Raw genomic sequence first — 20,917 nt, 5'->3', positions numbered from 1 at the left:
GTGGGGTTCCCACTTCTCCCACGGCTCATTGACCCATTAGACAGGCAGGAGCCCTCTTCTCCCTGAACATGCTGTCACTGGGGATTCTGGATGAATGAGTCAGGGACATGAGCTGAAGGCAGCTGGTCCCTCCCAGCAGAGGTGCCTGGACAGTGTCAAAGCCTGGGAACCTGCCCGCTCAGGACCCTAGCGCTGACACCGTGCAGCCTCCCTTCCACCTCCTTGTGGAAGGCACGGGGAACCATGCACCCTGGCCCTGTCCTCGGGGACCCAACAAGCCCACAGCTCTAACATGGGCCCAGGAAGACTCGGCTCCCCAGAAAGGGGTGGGTGAGCTTCTGGGGTGGCACAGGGCGTGGCTGGTGCAAGGCCTATAGCCTGATGGACCAGAGACCTCTTGGGCCGGAGTGGCTGGGGTTGGGGGAGAGATGGGGAGGCCTTGGGCAGCTGAGGGTCCTACCCAGCGCCCATCAGCAGTGGTGTGAGAGTCCCATGAAGGCTGAGGGGCACTTTTCTCTTTAGAAAGAGCATTCTGGCTGTGGCCAGGAGGGAACGGAGGGCACAGTGTGGAGAGAGGAGGCCAGCTGGGGACTGTCAGGGAGTCAGAAGCAGAGGGGCCTCAGCAGTGACTGTGGTTAGCCCAAGGTAGGAGATGCTTGGTTCTGTCAGCCCTGGGCCAGGAAAGAATTGGTAGGGTCGGGTGGGCATACATGGGGGGGGGGGGGAGCTGCGGGAGGAGATGGGAGAGGGGAGAGCAAGGCCTGGGAGTGCCTGATGACTCCTCTTCCTCAGGCACAAGTCATAGCCCTGGGACTGAGGGGAGGACCAAGCAAGGGAGCGCTGCGCAGGCAAAAAAGCAGGGGCTGGGGACTGGGCTTTTTCTAAAAAGATGTATTTCTATTTTATTTCCAGATGTGATTCTCCAGCAAGCAAATAAATACAGTGGGGAGGTGGGGGGAAGAGGTGAGGATTACTATAAATTAGAAAATAGCCCGGGTCGGGGAATGCGGGGCGAGGCGCAGGTGGCGGGGAGGCTGCAGGGAGACCCCCGGCCGGCAGCACCCAGGCCGCTCTTCGCCGGCCCCTCCTCAGCCGCAGGCTCTGTCTGGGGGTCCTCAGGCACTGCGGTGGGGGCTCCTGCTTGCTCCTGCCGGGGCTGCTGGGCCTCAGGTGTGCGTGGGGTTCGGCGCTCACAGGTCAGTCACCTTGTTCTCCACCAGGGCGGCGACCTGCTGCAGGCGGCAGGCCAGCTGCATCTTCTGAGCCACGGGGTCCTCCTCCAGGGCACTGATGATCTGCCCAGGGCACAGAAGGGCGACCTGCCTGAGACCTCTGCCCTCGGCCTGTAGCCCAGGGCTGGGCAGCCCCGGACCGTCTCAGCAGCGGCTTGGGGGTCGCTGGGGCCGCCCCAGGCCGCCCCGGGCATCCGGGCCGGGGCCACCCTCTTCCCCCAACCGCGCCCTTCCTCTCCTCTGCCCACGTGGGCCTAGACACCTCCTTCCAGCCCCAGGGAGATTCTGGGGCCTCCCTCCGGGCTCGGGGGGCGTGCCCCTCCCCCTCCCGGCCGCCGGGCCTCACCTGGTCATAGTACCCGTGGATGTGCTTGTACAGTTCCTGCAGGGCCTCCAGGCAGAGGGGAGCTGGGGCGTAGTTCTGGGGACCGCGCATGGAGAGGTGAGGCTCAGCCCGGACCTTAAAGCCCACCCCCACCCCCGCGCGCACCGCGAGGCGGAGGGCTGTGCCCCCTGGGCCACGCCTTACCCCGGAGAGCTCAGCCAGCGCCGAGTTCATCTCCTGATAGCTCGCGGCCGAGCTCTGGCGGATGTCGGAGTAGTATCTGGCGGCGGAGACCCGGTTAGGGGCGGGCCAGGCGGGAAGCCCCGCCCCCAGTCCCGCCGTCCCCACACTCACCTCTCCACCATCTGCTTGTAGCGAGGGATCTCGCGGGCGTAGAGCAGTTTGTTCACCGGGGAATCCTGCTCCGGGTAGGAGCGGGCCTGAGCGGGGAGGCGGGGGGAGCTCCGGCCCCGTCCCCCCGACCGCACCGCCAGTGCCCCGCGGCGCGCCTCCTCAGCCTGGCTCGGGGCTGCGCACGGAGAGTTCTGTGGCTGCCTCCCTGAGCCCTTCCTCCTTGGGCCTCGGGCTGTCGATGCCAGCTCTGCGCTTACCCTGCCCACTTTATGCTCAGAGACGGTGCACGAGTCGATGAAGGTCTGGGCGATGACGGCGAGGACCGCGTCCACGTTGTCCGACACCCGCACGTCAAAGATGAGCTGTGGCTTCTTCAGGGCGTTCACCCAGAACCGCAGCAGCAGGCTGGGGACACGGGACCGCCGCGCATCATCGGCGGGGCGGACCCGAGTCCCGCGGGGCGCTGTCTGGCACGTCCATGTCAGAAACGCAGGGCGGATGCCACCAAGCTTGGGCTCGGGTCCTGGCCCTGTGGCCCCGCCCCCAGCGCGGCCAGCCCTTACCCTCCCGGGCTCCGCCTGTCCTCCGCGCAGGCTAGTACCTGTTGGTTTTCCAGATGTGCAGGGTCTCCGGGTCCTCGATGCCGTGCTTGCCCGCCAGCTCGTCCAGGAGGTCGAACAGGTACTTGACCGCGATGGGCACGGGCCTGTTCACGCTGAGGATGGCCTGGAAGGTGTCATCCACGAACTTCTGCAGCGTGCCCTGGAAGGCAGGGGGCGCGGTGTGGGAGGCCGGTGCGGGCCAGGGCCACGGTCCCCCGGGGACTCAGGCCACCATGCTAGCTCTCAGGACCACACCCTCCCCCCAGCTCAGTCCCAGCCCCCGCCCCCATGGGCCCTCCCAACCAGGGGGCTCCCCTGGGGCGCAGCTCCCCAGCCACACCAACCTTCATGGACAGCAGGCGGGTGAGATAGATCTCCGGGATCGCCTTGGCCCGCGCCCGCTCCCTGTCCCGCTCCCGCAGGCTGCCTCGCCGATCCTTAGCTCCTTCTGGCTCCTCCGTGGCTTTCACCAGGTGCCAGAGGCGGACCCCACCCTCCTCACCATCCTCCAGCATGGGAACATCTGACGGCCCAGAAGTCTGGCCTCAGTCCTCGGCCCCTGTCCCCTGTCCCACACCACTGGCTGGGAACGCCCAACCCGCTCACCTAGCCAGGTGAGGCAGGGCTGCGGGAGACGCGGAAAGCAGGGGCGAAAGAGCTCAGCTCAACACCCTGGGGTCCCAGAGCTCCCCAACCAGGACGAGCTGCTGCCCTCATCCACCTCAGGTCCCTGGCCCAGCCTAGAGGTTGTGCTCGCCCCCTGGCAAGGTGTGGCGGACACCCAGGCAAGGCGGACGGCAGGACTGGGACTCCCACCTGCCTGCTTCGAGCTCTGGGGCCATAAGACTCACTCTCCCCCAAGGGGCAGCTCTGGGCCAGGCTCTGGGAGACGGCTCGTCCGTTGTGCAGCTGGGGGATGAGCCCCACGGTGGCTCCGTCTGGGACCTGGCAGGAAGGCGAGCAGAGGCTGGGCTCCTTCCCTGGCTGATGCGGAGGCGGGGGCAGCCCTCCAGCCCCCCGCCGCCCGGCACCTTGTAGTGCTGCAGGGTGTTAAGTCTCTTCCAGCGGTTCTGGGTCACTGAGGTCAGGTCCTCGTCGGACAGGGTTAGGTGGCCAGCAAGGCCCGAGCGCCACTCTGGGGGCACCCGGGGAAGCCAGTGAGCCTGCAGCCTGTGTCCCGAGCCTGCACTGGTGGTGCATTCCGGGTGACAGGGCCCAAGCTCCCCCCTTCCCCCCAACACCCCCCCCCCAGCCTCCCTCCCCATCCCTGCCCGGGGCAGTGCGGGGCTGAGCACCTGAGGGTGGTGACAGCCCCAGGCAGGGATGGGCAGGTAGGTTCTCTCACCGAGATCTAGGACGTGCACTGAGGGCCTCTGGGAGAAGGGGGTGCCCTTGTAGACTTGGTCCAGCACCTTCTCTTTGACCTGGGTGATGGTGTCTGTGTCGAGCACCCGCGCGGGCACGCGCTGCGTGGCGCTGCTCCCTGCTGCCCCACCGGCCCCGGGGCCCACCAACACCATCAGCGTCAGGGGCCGGAAGTCCACGTCCTCCCGAAGCAGGCGGCTGTCGTTCAGGGTCCGTTTGGCCTTGCCTGTCACGGCATCCACGGGGCCCTTGTCCACCTGGTACTGTATGGCCCGCAGGAGCAGGTACAGCGGCTCCCCGGCCACCTCCTGCAGCGGGCACGATGGGACAGGGAAGGGCGGTCGGCTGCTCGCAGGGAGGACGAGGACGGCCAGCCCAACATCACACCCAGCCCTCCCGGAGGGCTCACACCCCAGGGCCCCTGGGGGAATGGGGGGCCCAGGTCATCGGGGCAACAGGTGGCGGCTGTGAAAGGAAGCAAGGGGAAAAGGTGTCAGCTGGGCTGACCCTGACCTTCAGGAAGGCGTAGAGGCAGATGGACAGCCAGTTGGTCAGCAGCTTTTCCACCATGGTCTCCGTCCTGGAGGGAGTGGGCCCCAGGTCAGAGAGGGGGTGCTGCAGGGCCCCTGCCCCCACCCCAGGCCCTGGGCTGAGCTTTTCCCCCTGTCAGCCCTTCGTGCCCCCTGTCCCTGGTAAGGAGGCCCGTCTACCTCCCTCCCACCTGCCCCGCCCACCCTTGCTCCATGGGGAGCCCCCCCACCCCCTGCTTCCAGAGCGCATGGCCGGGATCGCCGACCTGCGCAGCATGAGCTTGGGGTTCCTGTGCACGTAGTGGGCGGCCAGGTCACTGAGCAGTGTCCGCAGGATGTCGGTCAGGTACTCCAGCTTCCCGTGCAGCGCCAGGGACAGCAGGGAGGCCACGTGGCAGCGGTCCCGCTGGGAGAAGCCGGGCTGCCCCTCCAGGGTGCGGATGAGCTGGGGGGCAGGGCGCTGGCACTCAGGGGCGCCCCACGCAGCGCCCTGCCTTTGTGCCCGCCCAGCCCCACTGCCCGGCCTGGCCTGTGCCCCTTCAGGCCCCCCGACCGCCCGCACAGCCCTCACTGTGAGGAGGAAGAGCTTGCTGTTGAGCAGGTTGGAGAGCTGTGTGAGGCCCTGGCGCACAGGGACACGGCGGGCCTCTTCCCCGGGCCCCTCGAGGGTGGGCTGCAGCGGGCAGCTGCCATGCCCTGGAAAGAAGACGCGCTCGGCATAGGTGTGGTAGTCCAGGAATGGGATCCCACTGGCCTCCAGGTCGCTGCTGAGGTCGGTCATCTCGGTCATCAGGTCTGTGGGCCAGGAGGTACTGATGTGTGGGCTCAGGCCCAGGTGGGTCCTCTGTCCCCCTCCCTGTCGCCCTCTCCCCACCTGTGAACTCCTTGCGGCACTGGTCGCCCACACCGATCTCTAGGTTCTCCAGCTGCACCAGAACCTTCTGATAGTCCCGCAGGGCCTGCTTGCTCTTGTGCCTGCGGCCCAGGGACCAGGTGTTAGCCACAGGCCCGAGCCGGCCGGGAGCCCGAGGCCACCAAGCCAGGGTAGCTGGTGGCCTGGAGGCCTGCCATGGTGCACCTTTCTGAAAGTGAGGAGGGCGGTGTGCACAGGCATGACGGGAAGGAGCCTCTCACCTGTACATGAGGCTGAGCAGCAGGACGGCGGCGATGAGCACTGCGGCGCCCATGCCCAGGCCCACCTGGGCCTCTACAGGGAAGGGAGACAGGGCGGGCTCGGTCTCGTACTGGATGGGGCCCAAGGCCAGGCGCACGTTGCCCATCTGAACCTGGGGCGGGGGGCGGGCAGGGCTCCTGAGTGAGAGGGCCTCTGGGGCCCTAGCCCAGCCACCTCTGCGCCCGGAGCCCCCCCTCACCACGAACTGTGGCAGGGTCCCCGAGCCGTTAGTGGGCTGCGGGGCCCGGGGCGGCGGCTCACAGTACAGGTGGGTGAGTGTGAGTGTCTTCACCAGGCACTCGCCGTCGCCGATGTGCACGCGCACTTCCTCCTTGCTGATGCCCAGGTTGAGTCCCTGGCCCTGAGACAGAGAGCAGGGGCCTGAGCCAGGGCGCCCGTCCCCTGCCCGTGGTCCCCACGCAGAGGCGGCCCGCGGAAGAGCTCACCTCCACATCCAGGACGTTGCCCGGCTTGACACGGTAGGGGCGGGCGGGCTCCTCGCGGCTGAGGGGAGCCAGACGCGGGTTGGGCTGGTACAAGAAGTCCTGGCCCCCGCTGGCGCTGGCAAAGTCTACGTGCACATTGTCCAAGGCGAAGAAGACCCGCCGCGGGTGCGCCCCGTCTGGCACGGCGGGGCTGTGGCACACCAGGAGGCTGGACGAGTTGATGGAACAGACCGTGGAGCACTGCGAGGCAGCGGGGCCCGGGACGAGGAGGGGTGAGCTGGGGCTTCCTCGCTCGCTCCCGGGGGGGCAAAATGGACCCCCATCCACACCCCGCCCCCCCGCCCCCCAGGCGCGACCGGCCCGCTGCCTGCCGGTGGGGTGCTCACCTGCAGCAAGCCCCCCTCGAGCGGGATACAAGCCTGGGGGGCCGCAGCAGGGGCCCTGCAGCTCCTCCTTGGGCTGGGTTCCGGGGGCTGGGCTCCCCGCGCCTGCACCTCTGCTGTCGCCTCCAGCCACACGGACAGCAGGGGCTGCTGCACCACGTCCAGGCCGGTACCCCTGACGCGGATCAGCCGCCCGCCCCTGCGTCGGGTCGCAGTCAGCAGCCACACCGGTGGCAAGCGGCCTGGCCCAGCCCCACCTCCCCGGGGAAGGAGCAGAGGCCGCCTGGAGCGCCAACCCCGTCCTCACCCCCGGAAGCTGACGCTCGGCTCGGCAGCCACGAGCTGGGGGTTGGCCGTGTACTGGAAGGGGCTGGTGGCCAGCGTGCGCTGGGCGTGGCCGAAGACCACGCGAACCACAGCTTCTCCTGGGCTGGCCTGGGACATGGTGTGGCACACGATGGACTCAGGACACACCGGCTCCTGGCTGCGGGGGCGGGGGAGGGGGAACGGCTCTGGCATCTTGAGCTCTAGCCCGGGCCTGGCTACCCCACCAGAGACCCACATTGCCTCCCTCAGTGAGGGCAGAGATCATTAGGGCACAGTGGCCATTCCTCTTGGACTTTGACGGGGGCCTTGGGGAGCCCTGAACCCACTGCCCCCATATACACAAGGGGGTAATGAGGCCCCCAAGGATACCCCCAGCTGACAGCCCCCAGCTTGGGACCGGGAGGAGAGATACTCACATGGGACAGGGCTGTTCACCCACAAAGGCACTGATGTCGCCCCCTGTCTGGAGGTGCTGCCCGTGGATAGTGAGCTGGGTACCCCCTGCCTGGGGGCCCCACTGTGGACTCAGGCTCAGCAGGATGGGGTCCTGAGGGACAGAGCAAGCTGGGGTGCCAGACACTTGCTCCCTTAGGCTCTGGGCCCCAAGGCGCCAGGGCTTTCTCCCGTGGGCCATAGTTGACCATACCCTCCTCCCAGAAGCCTCACAGCTCTCCTCTGCCCTGAGAGGGGCTTGTCTCTCCTCACTGCATCTCTGCCCCTCAGGACGGCCTCTTCCTCTGCCACAACTTACTCTTCCCAGGCCCCCCCGAACTCTAAATCCTGAGATCCAATCGCCAACTTGGGGTGCTGCCGGACTCCTGATACTGCTCTGCTCTGCCTCCCGCTGCTCCCCCCTGCCCTTCCTGGCTTCGGCTAGTGCCTCAAGGTGTCCCCGTTCTCCCTCGGTCCCACCCGCCTGCCACACTGGCTGCTTCCACTGTCCCACTGGCGTCCCTGGCCCGTCCTCCACTTGGTGGCCGGGATGATCACTCAGACAGATCACCTGGTTTTCCTTCTGGACACATGCCAGCTCTTCCTGCTACCCGGGGCCAACTTTGAAATCCTCACTTAGGCTTCTCTCCTACTATATCCTGCGTGGGAACCCCCCTGGGGTGGGTGCTGACCTGGTAGGTGAAATGCTGGGTCGAGATGCCTGGTGGCCGGTTCTTAATGGCCACTTGGATGGGCCCTGTGGTGCCATTGGGGGCAGGAGCCGTCACACACACAATCCTGGGGAATGGAGGCCTGGGAGCTGCTCAGGGCTCCCACGGACCAGGCCCGTCTTCAGCAGGAGCCGGGGGCCACCCGCCAGCCACCGCCCAGAACTCCCACCTCCACCTCACTGCCACCCCTCTCACTGCCAGCCCCCGCTTCCTTCCCCCCGCTCGTCTTCCTTTGGTGCTTCTGACCCAGGCCCACATTTCTTGGCTGCAAGTTCCCCTTCTCTCTGGGTAGCCGCCCTCTGAGGGCTTCCCCAGGAGGGCGTCCCTCAGCCCCTGGCAGCTCGGATGGCTCACCGTGCAGAGGTGCGGTAGAGAGAGGGCTCCGGGCTACAGGGGCGGCCAGCCACCTTCACAGCATCTTGTACCTCAGCAAAGTCCCGGCCCAGGTTGGAGCCCTGGATGGTGAGGGCCAAGCCACCCTCGGGGGGCCCGGTTAGGGGCTCGACCTGCAGCAGGGAAGGGTGGCCCAAACCCACATCTGCTCTGCCGTGGGGGTACCCCACCAGCCAGCCTGGGGCAGGACTGAGCTGCCGGGGCTTGGGGGCCTGAGCAGGGTGGGTCTGACCCAGGTGAGGTTAGTACAGTGGGAGGGGGAGGGGCGGGGCCGATGGGGAGGAGGTAGGAGGCTGGGGGCTCACTGTGTCAATGCTGGGAGTGGGACACAGCAGCTCCACGGCCCCAGGGGGGCACAGAGGACCATAGCGACAGGCAGGCTGGCCGTGGCTGCACCACACGCAGCCCAGACTCCCATTGGCTGCCTGGCAGCGGCTGCAGTCAGGGTGGTCCACGGCGCAGTCGTACAGGGTCACTGAGGAAGGTCAGGCAGGGTGCTGAGGCACCGCCCCCTGCCCCCCACCAAGTCCTACCTGCCCCTGCCACCTCCAAGCTCACCATGGAGAGTGTGGGCATTGTCCAGCCGTTGGCCCTTGTCCCGGGTGACATAGATGGGCACCGGGAGCTCCCGCTGCGCCATGGAGGGGCGGAACTATGGGCAGAGTGTGGGGTCAGGCCGGGCCCAACTCCGGACAACCCTGACCCCTGTCTCCTCCAGGACACTCCTCCCAGAATGGGTGCCCTTGTTCAGTGCCCACGTCTCCCACCGGACTGCAAGCCTAGGGCAGAGGATGGGGTGCCAGGTTCCTGCTGCATGCCCAGGGCCTGCACAGAGCCTGCCTTGTGAGGGACGACAAGATGCGGAAGGCAAAGAACAATCTGGGAGGCAACAGATGTGGGGGCATGAGGGCCGCAGAGAGCAGCCGGGGGCAGGAGAGGCTGCTGGGCGGCCACACACCTGCTGGGCCTGGCAGTGGATGAGGCCCACGTCCCCCGCCATCTCCTCCAGAGAGGCCGGCAGCCTTCGAAGTTCCCCAGGCAGCTCCAGCCAGCAGTGGTAGGAGGCAGGCAGGCTCTGGGAGTGGACACTGTCAGGACCCTGGACACAGTCAGCGCCCCCCACCAGCCCTCCCCATCTGCATCCCCCGCTCACTCCGAAATGCTGAAGGTTCCGCACACGCAGGGCCAAACGGCTCTCCCAACCCACAGGCACTAGGAGGGGACCAGCCAGGCCCTCCACACAGGGACAAGCCCCTGGGCCACGCACCTGGATGTCCACCTGCGGAAAGGAGACACTTTAGCCCTTTGGCAGGAGAGGGGGCTGGGCAGGGCACACGTGGGGTGGGTGCGCAGCGGCAGCGGGGCGGGGCCCACCCACCTCCTGGACACTGTAGATGGTGTCCTCGCCCTCGGGGCAGTGCTCCCCGTACACGCAGCGGCTGCTCTGGGAGCACCAGTGGCAGCGCCAGAGGCTGCCCACACAAGCACGGCACCTGGAGGGGCAGGGGGATGCTCAGGCGGGGCACCCTCTGGGCTCGCCGCCCCTCCCCAACCGCCAGGCCCAGCACTCACGGGGCTGCCGCCTCCAAGGCCTGGACGGCGCTGCAGTCGTAGAAGGAGAAGTTGGTGGTGGCCACGGCCACATCCTCAAACATCAGAGCCAGGGGCAAGGTGACGTGGTCTGGGAGGGGACGGTGGTGGCAGGGCGGGTCACGGGGCTCCTGCCCCTCTGGCTCCTGCCCCGGCCCCTGGCCCCCGGCCCCAGGGGCTCCTCACCTGTGCCTGGAGGGTTCAGCGGCAGCTGGTCTTCGGGAGGGGTGACGCAGGCTATGTGGGGCCCTTCCACATGAGCCAAGCTGTCATAGTCCCCAAAGGCACAATGGAAGTATTCATCCATGGCCAGGGTGGGCAGCCGGGGGACAGACAAGGTGATCTGGGACACACGTCAAGGAAAACAGAGCAGTCAGGGGCTCCTCGGTAGGGGGATGTGGTGGGTGTCAGCAAAGGAGAGGGAGCTCGGGCACAGAGGGGTAGGAGCAGAGGCAGCGGGAGAGGAGGAAGACAACGGGGGCAGTTTGTGGGCAGCCTCCATAGGTGGGCAGCGGCGGGCAGCTCACCTGGCCCTGCTCCTGGCGGGGGCGGTGGGCTGGCAGCAAGCTCTGGACGTGCGGGCAGCGGCCATCCTCATAGCTCCACAGCCACTGGTTGGCCTGGGCTGCCCGCCCACATTGGCCCTTGGGGGTACACCTGTAGGGCCAGGGGCCGTTGGGTCGGCATGTGGGTCTCAGGCTCCCCAGGCAATGGGTGGCGAGAGGGCCTGGAGGATGGCCCAGCTGGAGTACGTTACCCAGGTATGGGGGACAGAAAGGGACAGTGCTCATGAGGGATGGGCCAAGCAGATAGGGCCTTGCAGCCAAAGTGCAGGCTTTGGCCTTGACCGTGAGTAAGAGGGGGGCCGCTGCTGTGGAGGAGAGGGTTGCCATAAGGGGTTCCTGGAGCAGAAGTGGGACGGGAACACCTGGGAGAGGCAGCAGGGGCCTGACCAGGGAGTGGGGCTGGGTAATGAGAAGACAGCAGCTTGGGCCGTGTGGGGAAGGATGGAGGGATTCCGCCGTGGCCCCGTACCTCCATCTCTGGAAGCCAAGCTGGCCTCCTGGCAGGCCTGAGGCTTCCAGGGGCGCCCTCCCCGCATACACCACCTGTTGGCCCAAGTCCGGACCCAGGCCCTGCGCTCACCTGCCTTGGAGGACACACCAGCCGCACAGTGGGTCTCGAGCCTGCAGGCAGCTGGCACAGTCAGGGAACTGGGGGCAGGCAGCCACAGGCACCCGGTCCACCTGGATGGGCAGCGAGGGGCAGAGGTAGTAGGCGCTGGGCCTCGGGCCTCCTGTGCCCACCACCCCCACCCCTAGGGACAAGCCTCACCTGCTGGGCAGTCAGGACATAGAGGTGGTGGCCACTGCTGTCCACCAGCAGGTCTGGGCTGATGGCTGAGCCTGGAGGCCCCACTTGCTGTGAGTGGTACACTTGGCCTTGGGAGCCATTGAGAAAGACCTGGAGGGACGACAAGGCCTGCTCTTAAGATTTGTGGTATGTGCCCTGCTCTTGTTTGGTATGTGCCACAGGGCCAGCTCTCCTTCCTGCTATACCAGGGAGGCCAGGCTGGGCCACGGAGGGTGGGGCAGGCCCCTAGGCCTCCTGCATGGCTCCCCTCCCCTCCCCCATTCACCATCACCCAGCCACTCTGGGTAAGGACCTCAGTGCTGGGGCAGGAGGCCAGGTGCAGGGAGCTAAGCAGGGCAGGAGGGGGCAAGGCTTGGCCTCAGAGAGACTTCTGGGGCCAGACTGGCTCTGGGACCAGGCACTGTCCACCCCCACCCTGTGGCATCCCCGCCCACCTTGACTGTCGGCTCCCACCATCGGCTGGAGCCCGGGCAGCCTTCCTAAGTTCTGCAACTAGGAGCCCCAGGAGGTGGCACCCAGCCAGCCACCCATGTGCGGCATGGCCTTTCGACCAGCTGGCGGGACACAGCCTGAGAGGTCAAGGTACCTGGGGCTTCCCCGAGCCGCCTCAGGGCCCGGGCACACCCGGTTAAAGCAGCAAGGGTGGGCCCTGCCCAGCGCCTAGAGGCCTTGGTGTTGGGGTCTGGGACCAGGGCAGGCCCCTCACCTTACCTTATGCAGCTGACCCTGGGTGTCCCCCAGGAAAGCAATCGTGTGCCCGTCTGTCTGGAGGCCTGCCACGGCGCTGATGGGCTGCTCGAGCTGCAGCACGGGCTTGGCCTCCAGGGGCTGGCGGCCAGCGATGGGGCTGGGGGTGTGCTCATCGCCGCAGGGGTATGACTCCGGGGAGTCCTGGATGGGCAGGGAGGGGAGGATCAATCCCGGCAAGAGGCAGGAGGCAGGAGGTACCTTCCCTGGGGCACAGAGCAAGCCCAGGCCGGAGGGTAGGGCCAGGGAGCCTTGTGGGGGGCAGGGCAGATTGGTCAGGGTCCCAGCCTCACAGCAGGACAAGCGGACACTGCAGAGGCAGAAAGACTAAAAGAGCCGCTAAGAGCCCACTCCTCCTTGACATCCTCTGACCAGGATTGTCACCCGACAGTGCCCAGCCCCCTGCAGCCCAGACTAACAGATAGCAGTCCCTGCCTCGGGGCGAGACACGGTGCAGAGGGATGGGGCAGAGAGGCAAGCAAGGCTGGACGAGGCCGAGAGAGACAGCAGGAGCCGAGCCGAGGGTGAGCGGGGCCACTCACGGCAGGCAGGGCGACGCAGCGGGACGTGACCCCGTACTCCACCGTGGCCTCCTCCAGGCCGCTGGGGCCACGGCCGCCAGCCGTGTAGCACAGGCGCCGCGCGCGCTCCATGCTGCTGTCCAGCTCGGCCAGCGGGAAGGCGCACAGCGCCGGCCGGGCCCCGCCGGGGCCTGCGGCAAAGGCCGCCAGCAGCACGCCGGGCGTGAGGGAGGCGGCCTGGATGAGGCCCTGACCCCGGCAGGCGAGGGGCACCTCCACGTAGGAGTAGAGGTTGGCGTCCCCCAGGCAGACGCGGGCCACGTACGAGCGGTACTCGGCTTGCGCCCGGGCCCCGCGGCGGCGGAAGACGAAGTAGGCCGAGCGGGCGTCAGCGAAGGCCGCCACGTAGCTGTTGTTGTAGTCGGAGAAGTCGCCCACCACGAGGCGGCCCAGGCCCTCGCTGGAGAACGGCTGCGGCCCGGCCAGCTGGCGCACGGTCAGGGGCGGCACCCCGCCCGACAGCTTGCCCGCCAGGCCCCTGGCCACCAGCAGGAGGTCCCGGCCCGGTGCGGCCACCACCAGGCCCACTGTGGCGACACCCGGGGCGTTGGCAGCCACGAACTGCCCGTCGCCGGGGTCCTCAGCCTGGTACAGCACCTGCGCCACGTCCTCCAGGCCGCGCTTCTCGCACACGCCCTGGCGCGCCTGGCCGCAGGCCACCAGCTCCTGCGCGCGGCCGCTCACCAGCAGCAGCTGGTTCGTGTTGTCCGTGAGCCGCGCCTGCGGGCAGTCGGCCGGGTCGCGGAACGGCACGCAGTCGGGGCTGTCGAAGACCGGCCCGGTGACCGCCACCGCCTGGAGCCGCAGCTCGGGGCTGAGCTGGAAGAGGCGGTTCACGGCGCCCACGTAGAGCGTGCCGCGGCCCGGCGCCAGCGCCAGGTGGTTGAACGTGGTGTTGGGGGCCGAGAAGCGGTGCGCCCGCGGCGGGGGCGGCAGCGGCAGGCACAGCAGAAGCACCCGCAGGAGGCGGGGCCCCAAGGGACACCAGGGAGTCATCGCGCGGGCACCTGCGGGGGAGAGCGGAGCCAAGGGAAGAGCGGGTGGAGAGAGCACGCGGGAGGGAGGGAGGGAACGATCCGGAAGAGTAACAGATCCGAAGGGAAGGGAGAGGATGGAGAAAGAGACCGAGGGAGACAGAAAAGGAGCAGAGAGAGGGAGTCCAAGGGATGGGGGGGTGGGGGGGGCCCACGGGTGCCCAGGGAAAGAATTGCTTCCATCTCCTTTTTATTTGTCTAGATTGTTGGAGGGGGCAGATCCTGAAGAGCCGTGGGAACACGAACAGAAGGACTCCGAGGGACAGAGGGGCAGTGCCAGAGACGGGAAAGGGCAGGAGAGGAAGACAGCACAGGGGAGAAGCAGGAGGCTCTGATGGGGGGAGACAGGGGAGACAGAGGGGTGGGCAGCCCCCAGGCGAGGGGGACGGGGGAAGGACAAGGACGAGGACAACCATGAAGAAGCGCAAGGCCACCATGCAAGGGGAGGGGGACACCCATAGCACAAGGGACGTGAAGGGCAGGGAGAGAAAACTTGCCCTGGGCAGGCAGGGCCAGCTGTAAGGAGGGACTGATGCCACAGGGGAGAGTAAGTGCCGGGGAGGGAGAGACAGCCAGGGAGAAACTGAGGCAGCCAGAGAACGGTAGGCTAGAGGGCTGGGAGGCGGTCAGAGCAGGGGCTGGGGGAGACCTGAGGGCCAGGCGGAGTGGGGGCAGGGGGAGACAATGGGGGGGGCCACGGAAAAGCAACACAAGGTGCAGGGCGAGGGGCAAGCCTGGGCCCCAGTCCCTGAGGGTGTTGATGGGGTGGCAGGAGAGAAAAGAGAGGGGGAAGCCTGACTGAGGAGAGGACGGTCAGGGTGAGGGAGCAAGGCATGGGCACCCCTGCTTCCCCACGTGGAGCCATTCAGAGCTCAGACTAAAGGTATCTGCTGAGGGCCAGGTGGGGGCCCCAAACCTCCTGAGAAGGCTTGAGCGGGGCCCCTGTGGGCCACCTCCCAGCCAGGAGCCATTAGCCAAGGCCCCTGCTCAGCACCCTTGGGCCCCAGCTGGCTGCAGAGGTGACCAACACAGAAAGACACCCCACACCAGGCAGGGCCCCTGGGTACAGGACCACAGAGAAGGGGACAGAAGCCAGGCCCTCAGTAGAGCTAGGGTCCTGCCCAGCTGGGCACATGGGCACGTGCCAGCCAGGAGCAGGCCTGCTGTCACTCAGTGCCCCGCAGCTTTGCAGGCGTGCCAGCTGGAGGCAGAGCCCTGACAGAGGCCCAGACGGAGGCCCCAAGGCCCCTTATCTCGGGAACACAGACAGGAAGGTCAGGCCCAGCTTGGGGACAGGGGCATTTCCTCTCAACCCGGGATATCGGCGGCAGTGTCTGGGGGTTGTGGCTGAGGGGGTAGAGGTACATAGCACCAGGGGCCCCAGGCTCCCTGGGACTGCCCGGCCGGCCTGGCCTGGCCCCTCCCAGGGGCGTCTCTGCAGATAGGGGCCCCGGGCACTTACCGCCTCAGAGGGGAGCAACGGAGGGGTCTCCTGGGCAGTGTGGCACCAAGAGAGGAGCTTCTCCGTTCAGCGGGCCCAGGGCACTGGTGACAGGCACAGGACGGCTGTGGGGGGCATTGTCCAGAGTGGGAGGGAGACTGCTGAGGCTTGGCCCCGGGGGAGGAGGGAGGCCAGGGGGGCCAAGGGCCGGGTGGCTGGGCTCCCCCACAGCTGGCAGCTTTGTCCGTGGTGGCTGAGCCAAGGCAGCCCTGCCTCCACCCCGACAATGTCCTCTCTGTCCGCAGGCCCAGGCCCGGACTCACTATCTGGTGCTCTTAACCCCACCCGGGCTCTTCTGGCCAGGGGGCTATTTGCCTCTCCCCACCCCCAGAGAGACACCCCCTGGGACCTGGGGACAAAGGACACGGTTTCTTCCAGCCAGAAAAATGAGACCCACACAGTCAGCCCCACCCCACTCCCAACCGGTGCCAGCCAGCGGGCTCCTCTCTGTGTCCCTCCCTCCCCCCGCCCCATCCCTGTGAAGGGCACAGGGTAGGCCACTGAGGCCCCCCGCCGGGAAGGTCAGGATGCTGAGCCCCTGCAACGCCAGCCTCAGCCTCAGTAGCCTTGGTGCCTGGCCCTCAATGCCTGCCTTTGTCCGGGCTGGGGGCGGGGAGGTGCTGACAAAGGCAGCCGGTCCAGGAGACCTTCTTCCCCCCATCCCACATCCTTGGCCCGGAATATGACTGGCCAGAGAGCAAGTGACCTGTCTCCATCCAGTCCCACCTCAGGGGACTTGGAGAGTCGTGCCAGGTACGGCCCTGCTCCGGAGGATGCTGCTGGACAAGGCACTGGACGGGATGGGGGGCGTAGCCCCCAGAAACCCTGCGCTTGGCTCAGGCATGGCAACTGGCTGCCAGCTGTTCCCTTCCCCCTGCCCCCGGGGAAACACCATCCCAGGATGGGCCTCAGGCTCCCCTCCCTGCCTGGGGTGCTGAAGGCGGTGGGGAAGGGAGTGGCGAGTGGCAGCTAGCTGTCCTGCCCACCCCCAGGGCACCATCTGCACATGATGCAGGCAGAGCTGGGGGCCCTGGCCTGGGGTGCTGGGGCAGGTGCACTTGGGTTGGGGTCCCTTCTTTCTCCATGGTGCATGGCGGTAGCAGGCTCCAGCAGTAGGCTCTGGGCTCCAGGGTGAGGTGGTGGCAGCTGTGGGGTTCACTGCCACCTGGCTGGGCCGGTTGGGTGGCTGTGGGGGTGGGGAGCCAGGCGGGCCTCCTCCCTTCCCTGGGCCCGGCCCCTGGCCCCCAGCCCCGCCAGCTTTCCCATTTGGGGTTAAAAGCCTGGGGGTCCTCCCTCCCACCTCCAGGGCCACAGCCTCAGGGGGGAGCATGTCCCTAAGGCATCAGGAGCTGGGGTCTCAGGGCTTGGACTGGTGCCTAAGGGCCTTTGCCCAGTTGGGCAAGTGGGCTCTGCAGACCCTGGGCTTCTCCCAGGTCCCAGCACGCCCCGAGGCGGCGCCACAAGATCCAGCGGCCCTCACACCCCTCACCCTCGCCGGCCCCAGCTCCTGCCTACCTGGGTGGGCCGCTGGCAGGGGCTGAAGAGCAGCTGGCAGTGCCAGAAGTGCGTCCCTGCAGAGCCCCGGCCTCCGTCCCCACAATGCAATCGCGCCCAACCCGACTTATCCTGGCGGGGCCGGCCGGGCTGCCCAGCCCCTCCCCGCCCGCCCATTTGCCTGACAGTGCAGGGCAGGGCGCTGCTGCCCTCTGCCGGCCATGGTGGGCACGACGCAGGGGCAGCCATGCGCACCTGGCTGGGGCAGGTGAGAGTGGGGCCGCGCCCCCCAGCTGGGCGGGTAGGGTAGCAGGGCGCTCCCTAGCCTTCCACTAAGTGCCTTGCGGTGGCAAAGAGATGCAGCCCACCGCCACCTGATCCAAGAGTCTCAGAACCCTGCTTGCCAACAGATGAGGCTCCATGGCCAGAAGAACCCACCTGTGGAGGGAGGACACAGGGGGGCCCCAAGGAGGGGAGCCAAGTCTCAGGGAGAGCTTCACAGAGGAAGTGAGATTTAAGCTGACCTTGAACCACACAGTTCTGCTCCTACTGATGTCTTCCTGACAACCAGTGCTGGTCTAAGTGTTCTGTGTACGTGAACTCATTCACGCCTTCTGATGACCCCGGAGGGGGTACAGTTATTTCCTCCAGTTCGCAGGTGGGGAAACTGACGCACGGGAGGTTGGGGGAAACTTGCGCAAAGTTGCACGGCCTATTAGTGGCCAGGCTAAGAGTCGACTGCAGGGCCCCTGCAGTTAACCACCAGGTGGTGTGGCCCTGAACCATGAACCAAGGCGGGCGCGGGGCAGGAGAGGAGAGGGCTTGCAGGTGATGGGCCCACGGGTGTGTCCCCCGCCTGGAGCACAGCCTTGGTCGAAGTGGGTGTGGAGGTGAGCAAATGAGGGAGAACCTGGACTTATGTCACCATGACCTTGTAAATAGCTTTGAATTTGGACAAGTGTAAGCTGGTGGCCCTGGGTGGAGGCGGCCGAATCCTGGACACCTAGTGTTGGGTGGGGTGGAGGCAGCGGGGGTGGGGGTGCTGGTGGGGGCGGGGGTGGGTGGCGCAGGGAGGGACAGGAGGACCGAGGGGTCCCTAAGGCAAGAGGAGATGGCCAACGGAGTTGTTGTGTTCTTAGCATAAAAAGCACATCCTGGGGTGGCTGGAGCACTGGGACGAGAGTGGGTCGCTAGAGGGGACCTGGAAGGGAGACCAAGGGTGTCCAGGGAGGTGAATGACCCAGATCCTGAAGACTCAGGAAATGTGGACATAGATGTGACTGCCTCCATCCATGCATGCTCCAAGGGGCCAAGAAGAGGCGCAGGAGGGATCTAGAAGCTCCTGGAGGGACAGACTGTTGAGGAGGGCCGCTGTGGGGGAGGCGGGGGGAGGGACTCCGGACAATAGGACCGGAAGGACTGTCCCTCAGCAACCCCATAGGCAGCTGGCCCTCTCTCCCCAGCCCCATCTGTCCATCCACCTCTACACCTAACACACATGTGTCCCTGGTGACCTTAGGAAAGACAGACGTCTTCAAGCTCAGCAGTGAGAACATTTTTCCTACCTTGAAGAAAAGAAATCCTTCTCCTCCCCCACGGCCCTGTGGAGATGTATTTGCGACGATCCCCACAGATCTCGCATTTATCAGGGTCCCTGGGAAAGGCGGGGAGGCGGCCTCCGCTGGTCTGAGCCCCCGGGGTGCTGTGCTGACCCTGACTGCCGAGCACAAGGGTCCTAGACGCTGGAAGGAGGCTCACGGGGTCCCCAGGCCGTGTGCACTTGGAGTCTGCTGGGCCTGGAGGGGGCTTGTTTTCCAAGCTGGTGTCCCACAGCAACCACCGCACAGACACTTCTGTTCACCCCATCCTGGCTGCCGCGCGTGCTTCAGGCTTTTTAGTCCTTCCCGTCAGTTTTGCGGGTGTGGGATGGTGACGTCCCACTGGGCATCTCAAGGGCATCCCCCGGGCTACCAGCGGGTGGGGCTTCTTTTTTTTTAAGATTTTATTTATTTATTTGACAGACAGAGATCACAAGCAGGCAGAGAGGCAGGCCAGAGAGAGGAGGAAGCAGGCCCCCCGCTGAGCAGAGAGCCCGATGCGGGGCTTGATCCCATCCCCCCACCCCCCCGCCCTTCTGTAACCTTCAGTTTGTTTCCTGGAGTCCAGAGTCTTTCATACTTCATCGCCATCTCTGATTTCTTCCCATTCAGTTTTCCTTGCCTTTCCCTGTGGTCCTCTGCTCTATTCCTTATGTTCCATATATGAGTGAAACTGTAAGATAATTGACTTTCTCTGCTTGACTTATTTCCCTCAGCATAATCTCCTCCAGTCCCGTCCATGTTGCTACAAAAGTTGGGTTTTCATCCTTTCTGATGGAGGCATCATACTCCATAGTGTATATGGACCACATCTTCCTTATCCATTCGTCTGTTGAAGGGCATCTTGGCTCTTTCCACGGTTTGGCTATTGTGGACGTTGTTGCTATGAACATTGAGGGTAGAGATGGTCCTTCTTTTCACTATATCTGTATCTTTGGGGCAAATACCCGTTAGTGCAATTGCCAGGTCATAGGGAAGCTCTATTTGTAATTTCTTAAGGAATCTCCACACTGTTTTCCAAAGTGGCTGCACCAGCTTGCATTCCCACCAACAGTGCAGGAGGGTTCCCCTTTCTCCACATCCTTGCCAACAATACTTGTTACTTTCTGTCTTGTTCATTTTGGCCATTCTAACTGGTGTGAGGTAGTATCTCACTGTGGCTTTCATTTGTATTTCCCTGATGCCCAGTGATGTTGAACATTTTTCATGTGTCTGTTGGCCATTTGGATGTCTTCTTTGGAGAAGTGTCTGTTCATGTCTTCTGCCCATTTCTTGACTGGATTATTTGTTTTTTGGGTGTTGAGTTTGAGAAGTTCTTTATAGATCTTGGATACTAGCTCTTTATCCATAGGGTCATTTGCAAACATCTTCTCCCATTCCATGGGTTGTCTCAGTGTTTTGTTGACTGTTTCCTTTGCTGTGCAGAAGCTTTTTATCTTGATGAAGTCTCAGAAGTTCATTTTGCTTTTTTTTCCTTTGCCTTTAGAGACATATCTTGAAAGAAGTCACTGTGGCCAATTGAAGAGGTTACTGCCCATGTTCTCCTCTAGGATTCTGATGGATTCCTGCCTCACATTGAGGTCTTTCATCCATTTTGAGTTTATCTTTGTGTATAGTTACTCTCAATGTGAATAGGCCAAATGCTCCCATCAAAAGGCAGAGGGTCGCAGATTGGATAAAAAAGCAGGACCCAGGGGCGCCTGGGTGGCTCAGAGGGTTAAAGCCTCTGCCTTCGGCTCAGGTCATGATCCCAGGGTCCAGGGATCAAGCCCCGCATCGGGCTCTTTCCTTGGTGGGGAGTCTGCTTCCTCCTCTCTCTCTCTCTGCCTACCTCTCTGCCTACTTGTGATCTCTCTCTGTTGAATAAATAAATAAAATCTTAAAAAAAAAGCAGGACCCATCCATATGCTGTTTACAAGAGACTCATTCTGAACCTAAAGTCACTTCGAGATTGAAAGTGAGGGGTTGGAGAACCATTTATCATACCAATGAACCTCAAAAGAAAACTGGGGTGGCACCTCTCATATCAGACAAATTAGATTTTATTTTTTAAAAGATTTTTATTTTATTATTTATTTGACAAAGATCACAAGCAGGCAGAGAGGCAGGCAGAGAGAGAGGAAGGGAAGCAGGCTCCCCACTGAGCAGGGAGCCCGATGCGGGGCTCTATCCCAGGACCCTGGGATCACGACCTGAGCCGAAGGCATAGGCTTTAGCCCACTGAGTTGCCGAGGTGCCCTGACAAATTAGATTTTAAACAAGAATGTAGTAAGAGATGCAGAGGAACACTATATCATACTTAAAGAGTCTATCCAACAAGAAAAATCTAATGATTGTAAATGTCTATGCTCCCAACAAGGGAGTAGCCAACTACATAAACCAACGATTAACCAAAATAAAGAATCATATTGATAAAGAACATTAATAGTAGGAGACTTCAATACTCAACTAACAGCAATAGACAGATCATCTAAGCAGAAGATCAACAAAGAAACAAGAGCTTTGAAGGACACATTGGACCAGATAGACTTTGTAGATAAAAATAAAACATTCCATCCTGAAACAACAGAATACTCATTCTTCTTGAGTATACATAGAACATTCTCCAGAATAGACCACATACTGGGTAACAAATCAGGGCTCAACTGATACCAAAAAACTGAGATTATTCCCTGCATATTTTCAGACCACAATGCATTGAAAC

General features: G+C 64.1%; 1 protein-coding gene across 1 annotated transcript; it reads right to left on the bottom strand.

The window, feature by feature from the left end:
* Positions 1–1,111: 1,111 nt before the first annotated feature.
* Positions 1,112–16,726, bottom strand: PLXNB3 (plexin B3). The gene is made up of 36 exons (XM_032846342.1): positions 16,637–16,726; positions 15,083–15,186; positions 12,548–13,593; positions 11,970–12,149; positions 11,220–11,348; positions 11,031–11,131; positions 10,412–10,541; positions 10,071–10,227; positions 9,867–9,975; positions 9,673–9,787; positions 9,448–9,573; positions 9,253–9,369; positions 8,853–8,946; positions 8,600–8,769; positions 8,256–8,407; positions 7,863–7,968; positions 7,155–7,285; positions 6,719–6,895; positions 6,415–6,610; positions 6,029–6,268; positions 5,782–5,943; positions 5,543–5,694; positions 5,283–5,383; positions 4,980–5,203; positions 4,675–4,853; positions 4,392–4,458; positions 3,859–4,186; positions 3,545–3,648; positions 3,365–3,458; positions 2,858–3,036; positions 2,513–2,673; positions 2,169–2,316; positions 1,912–1,976; positions 1,762–1,837; positions 1,579–1,653; positions 1,112–1,295 (listed from the first exon to the last, which is right to left on the bottom strand). The coding sequence occupies exons 3-36, from the start codon at positions 13,580–13,582 to the stop codon at positions 1,191–1,193; spliced, it is 5,685 nt and encodes a 1,894-aa protein (XP_032702233.1). The 5' UTR covers positions 13,583–13,593; positions 15,083–15,186; positions 16,637–16,726; the 3' UTR covers positions 1,112–1,190.
* Between the last annotated feature and the right edge of the window lie 4,191 nt (positions 16,727–20,917).

This window comes from Lontra canadensis, unplaced genomic scaffold (assembly GCF_010015895.1).
Source record: "Lontra canadensis isolate GAN:19392208 unplaced genomic scaffold, GSC_riverotter_1.0 scaffold174, whole genome shotgun sequence".
In the NCBI taxonomy this organism is placed as follows: domain Eukaryota; kingdom Metazoa; phylum Chordata; class Mammalia; order Carnivora; family Mustelidae; genus Lontra; species Lontra canadensis.
Note: the sequence above shows the minus strand (reverse complement) of the source record. Positions and strands in the feature narration are given on the sequence as shown.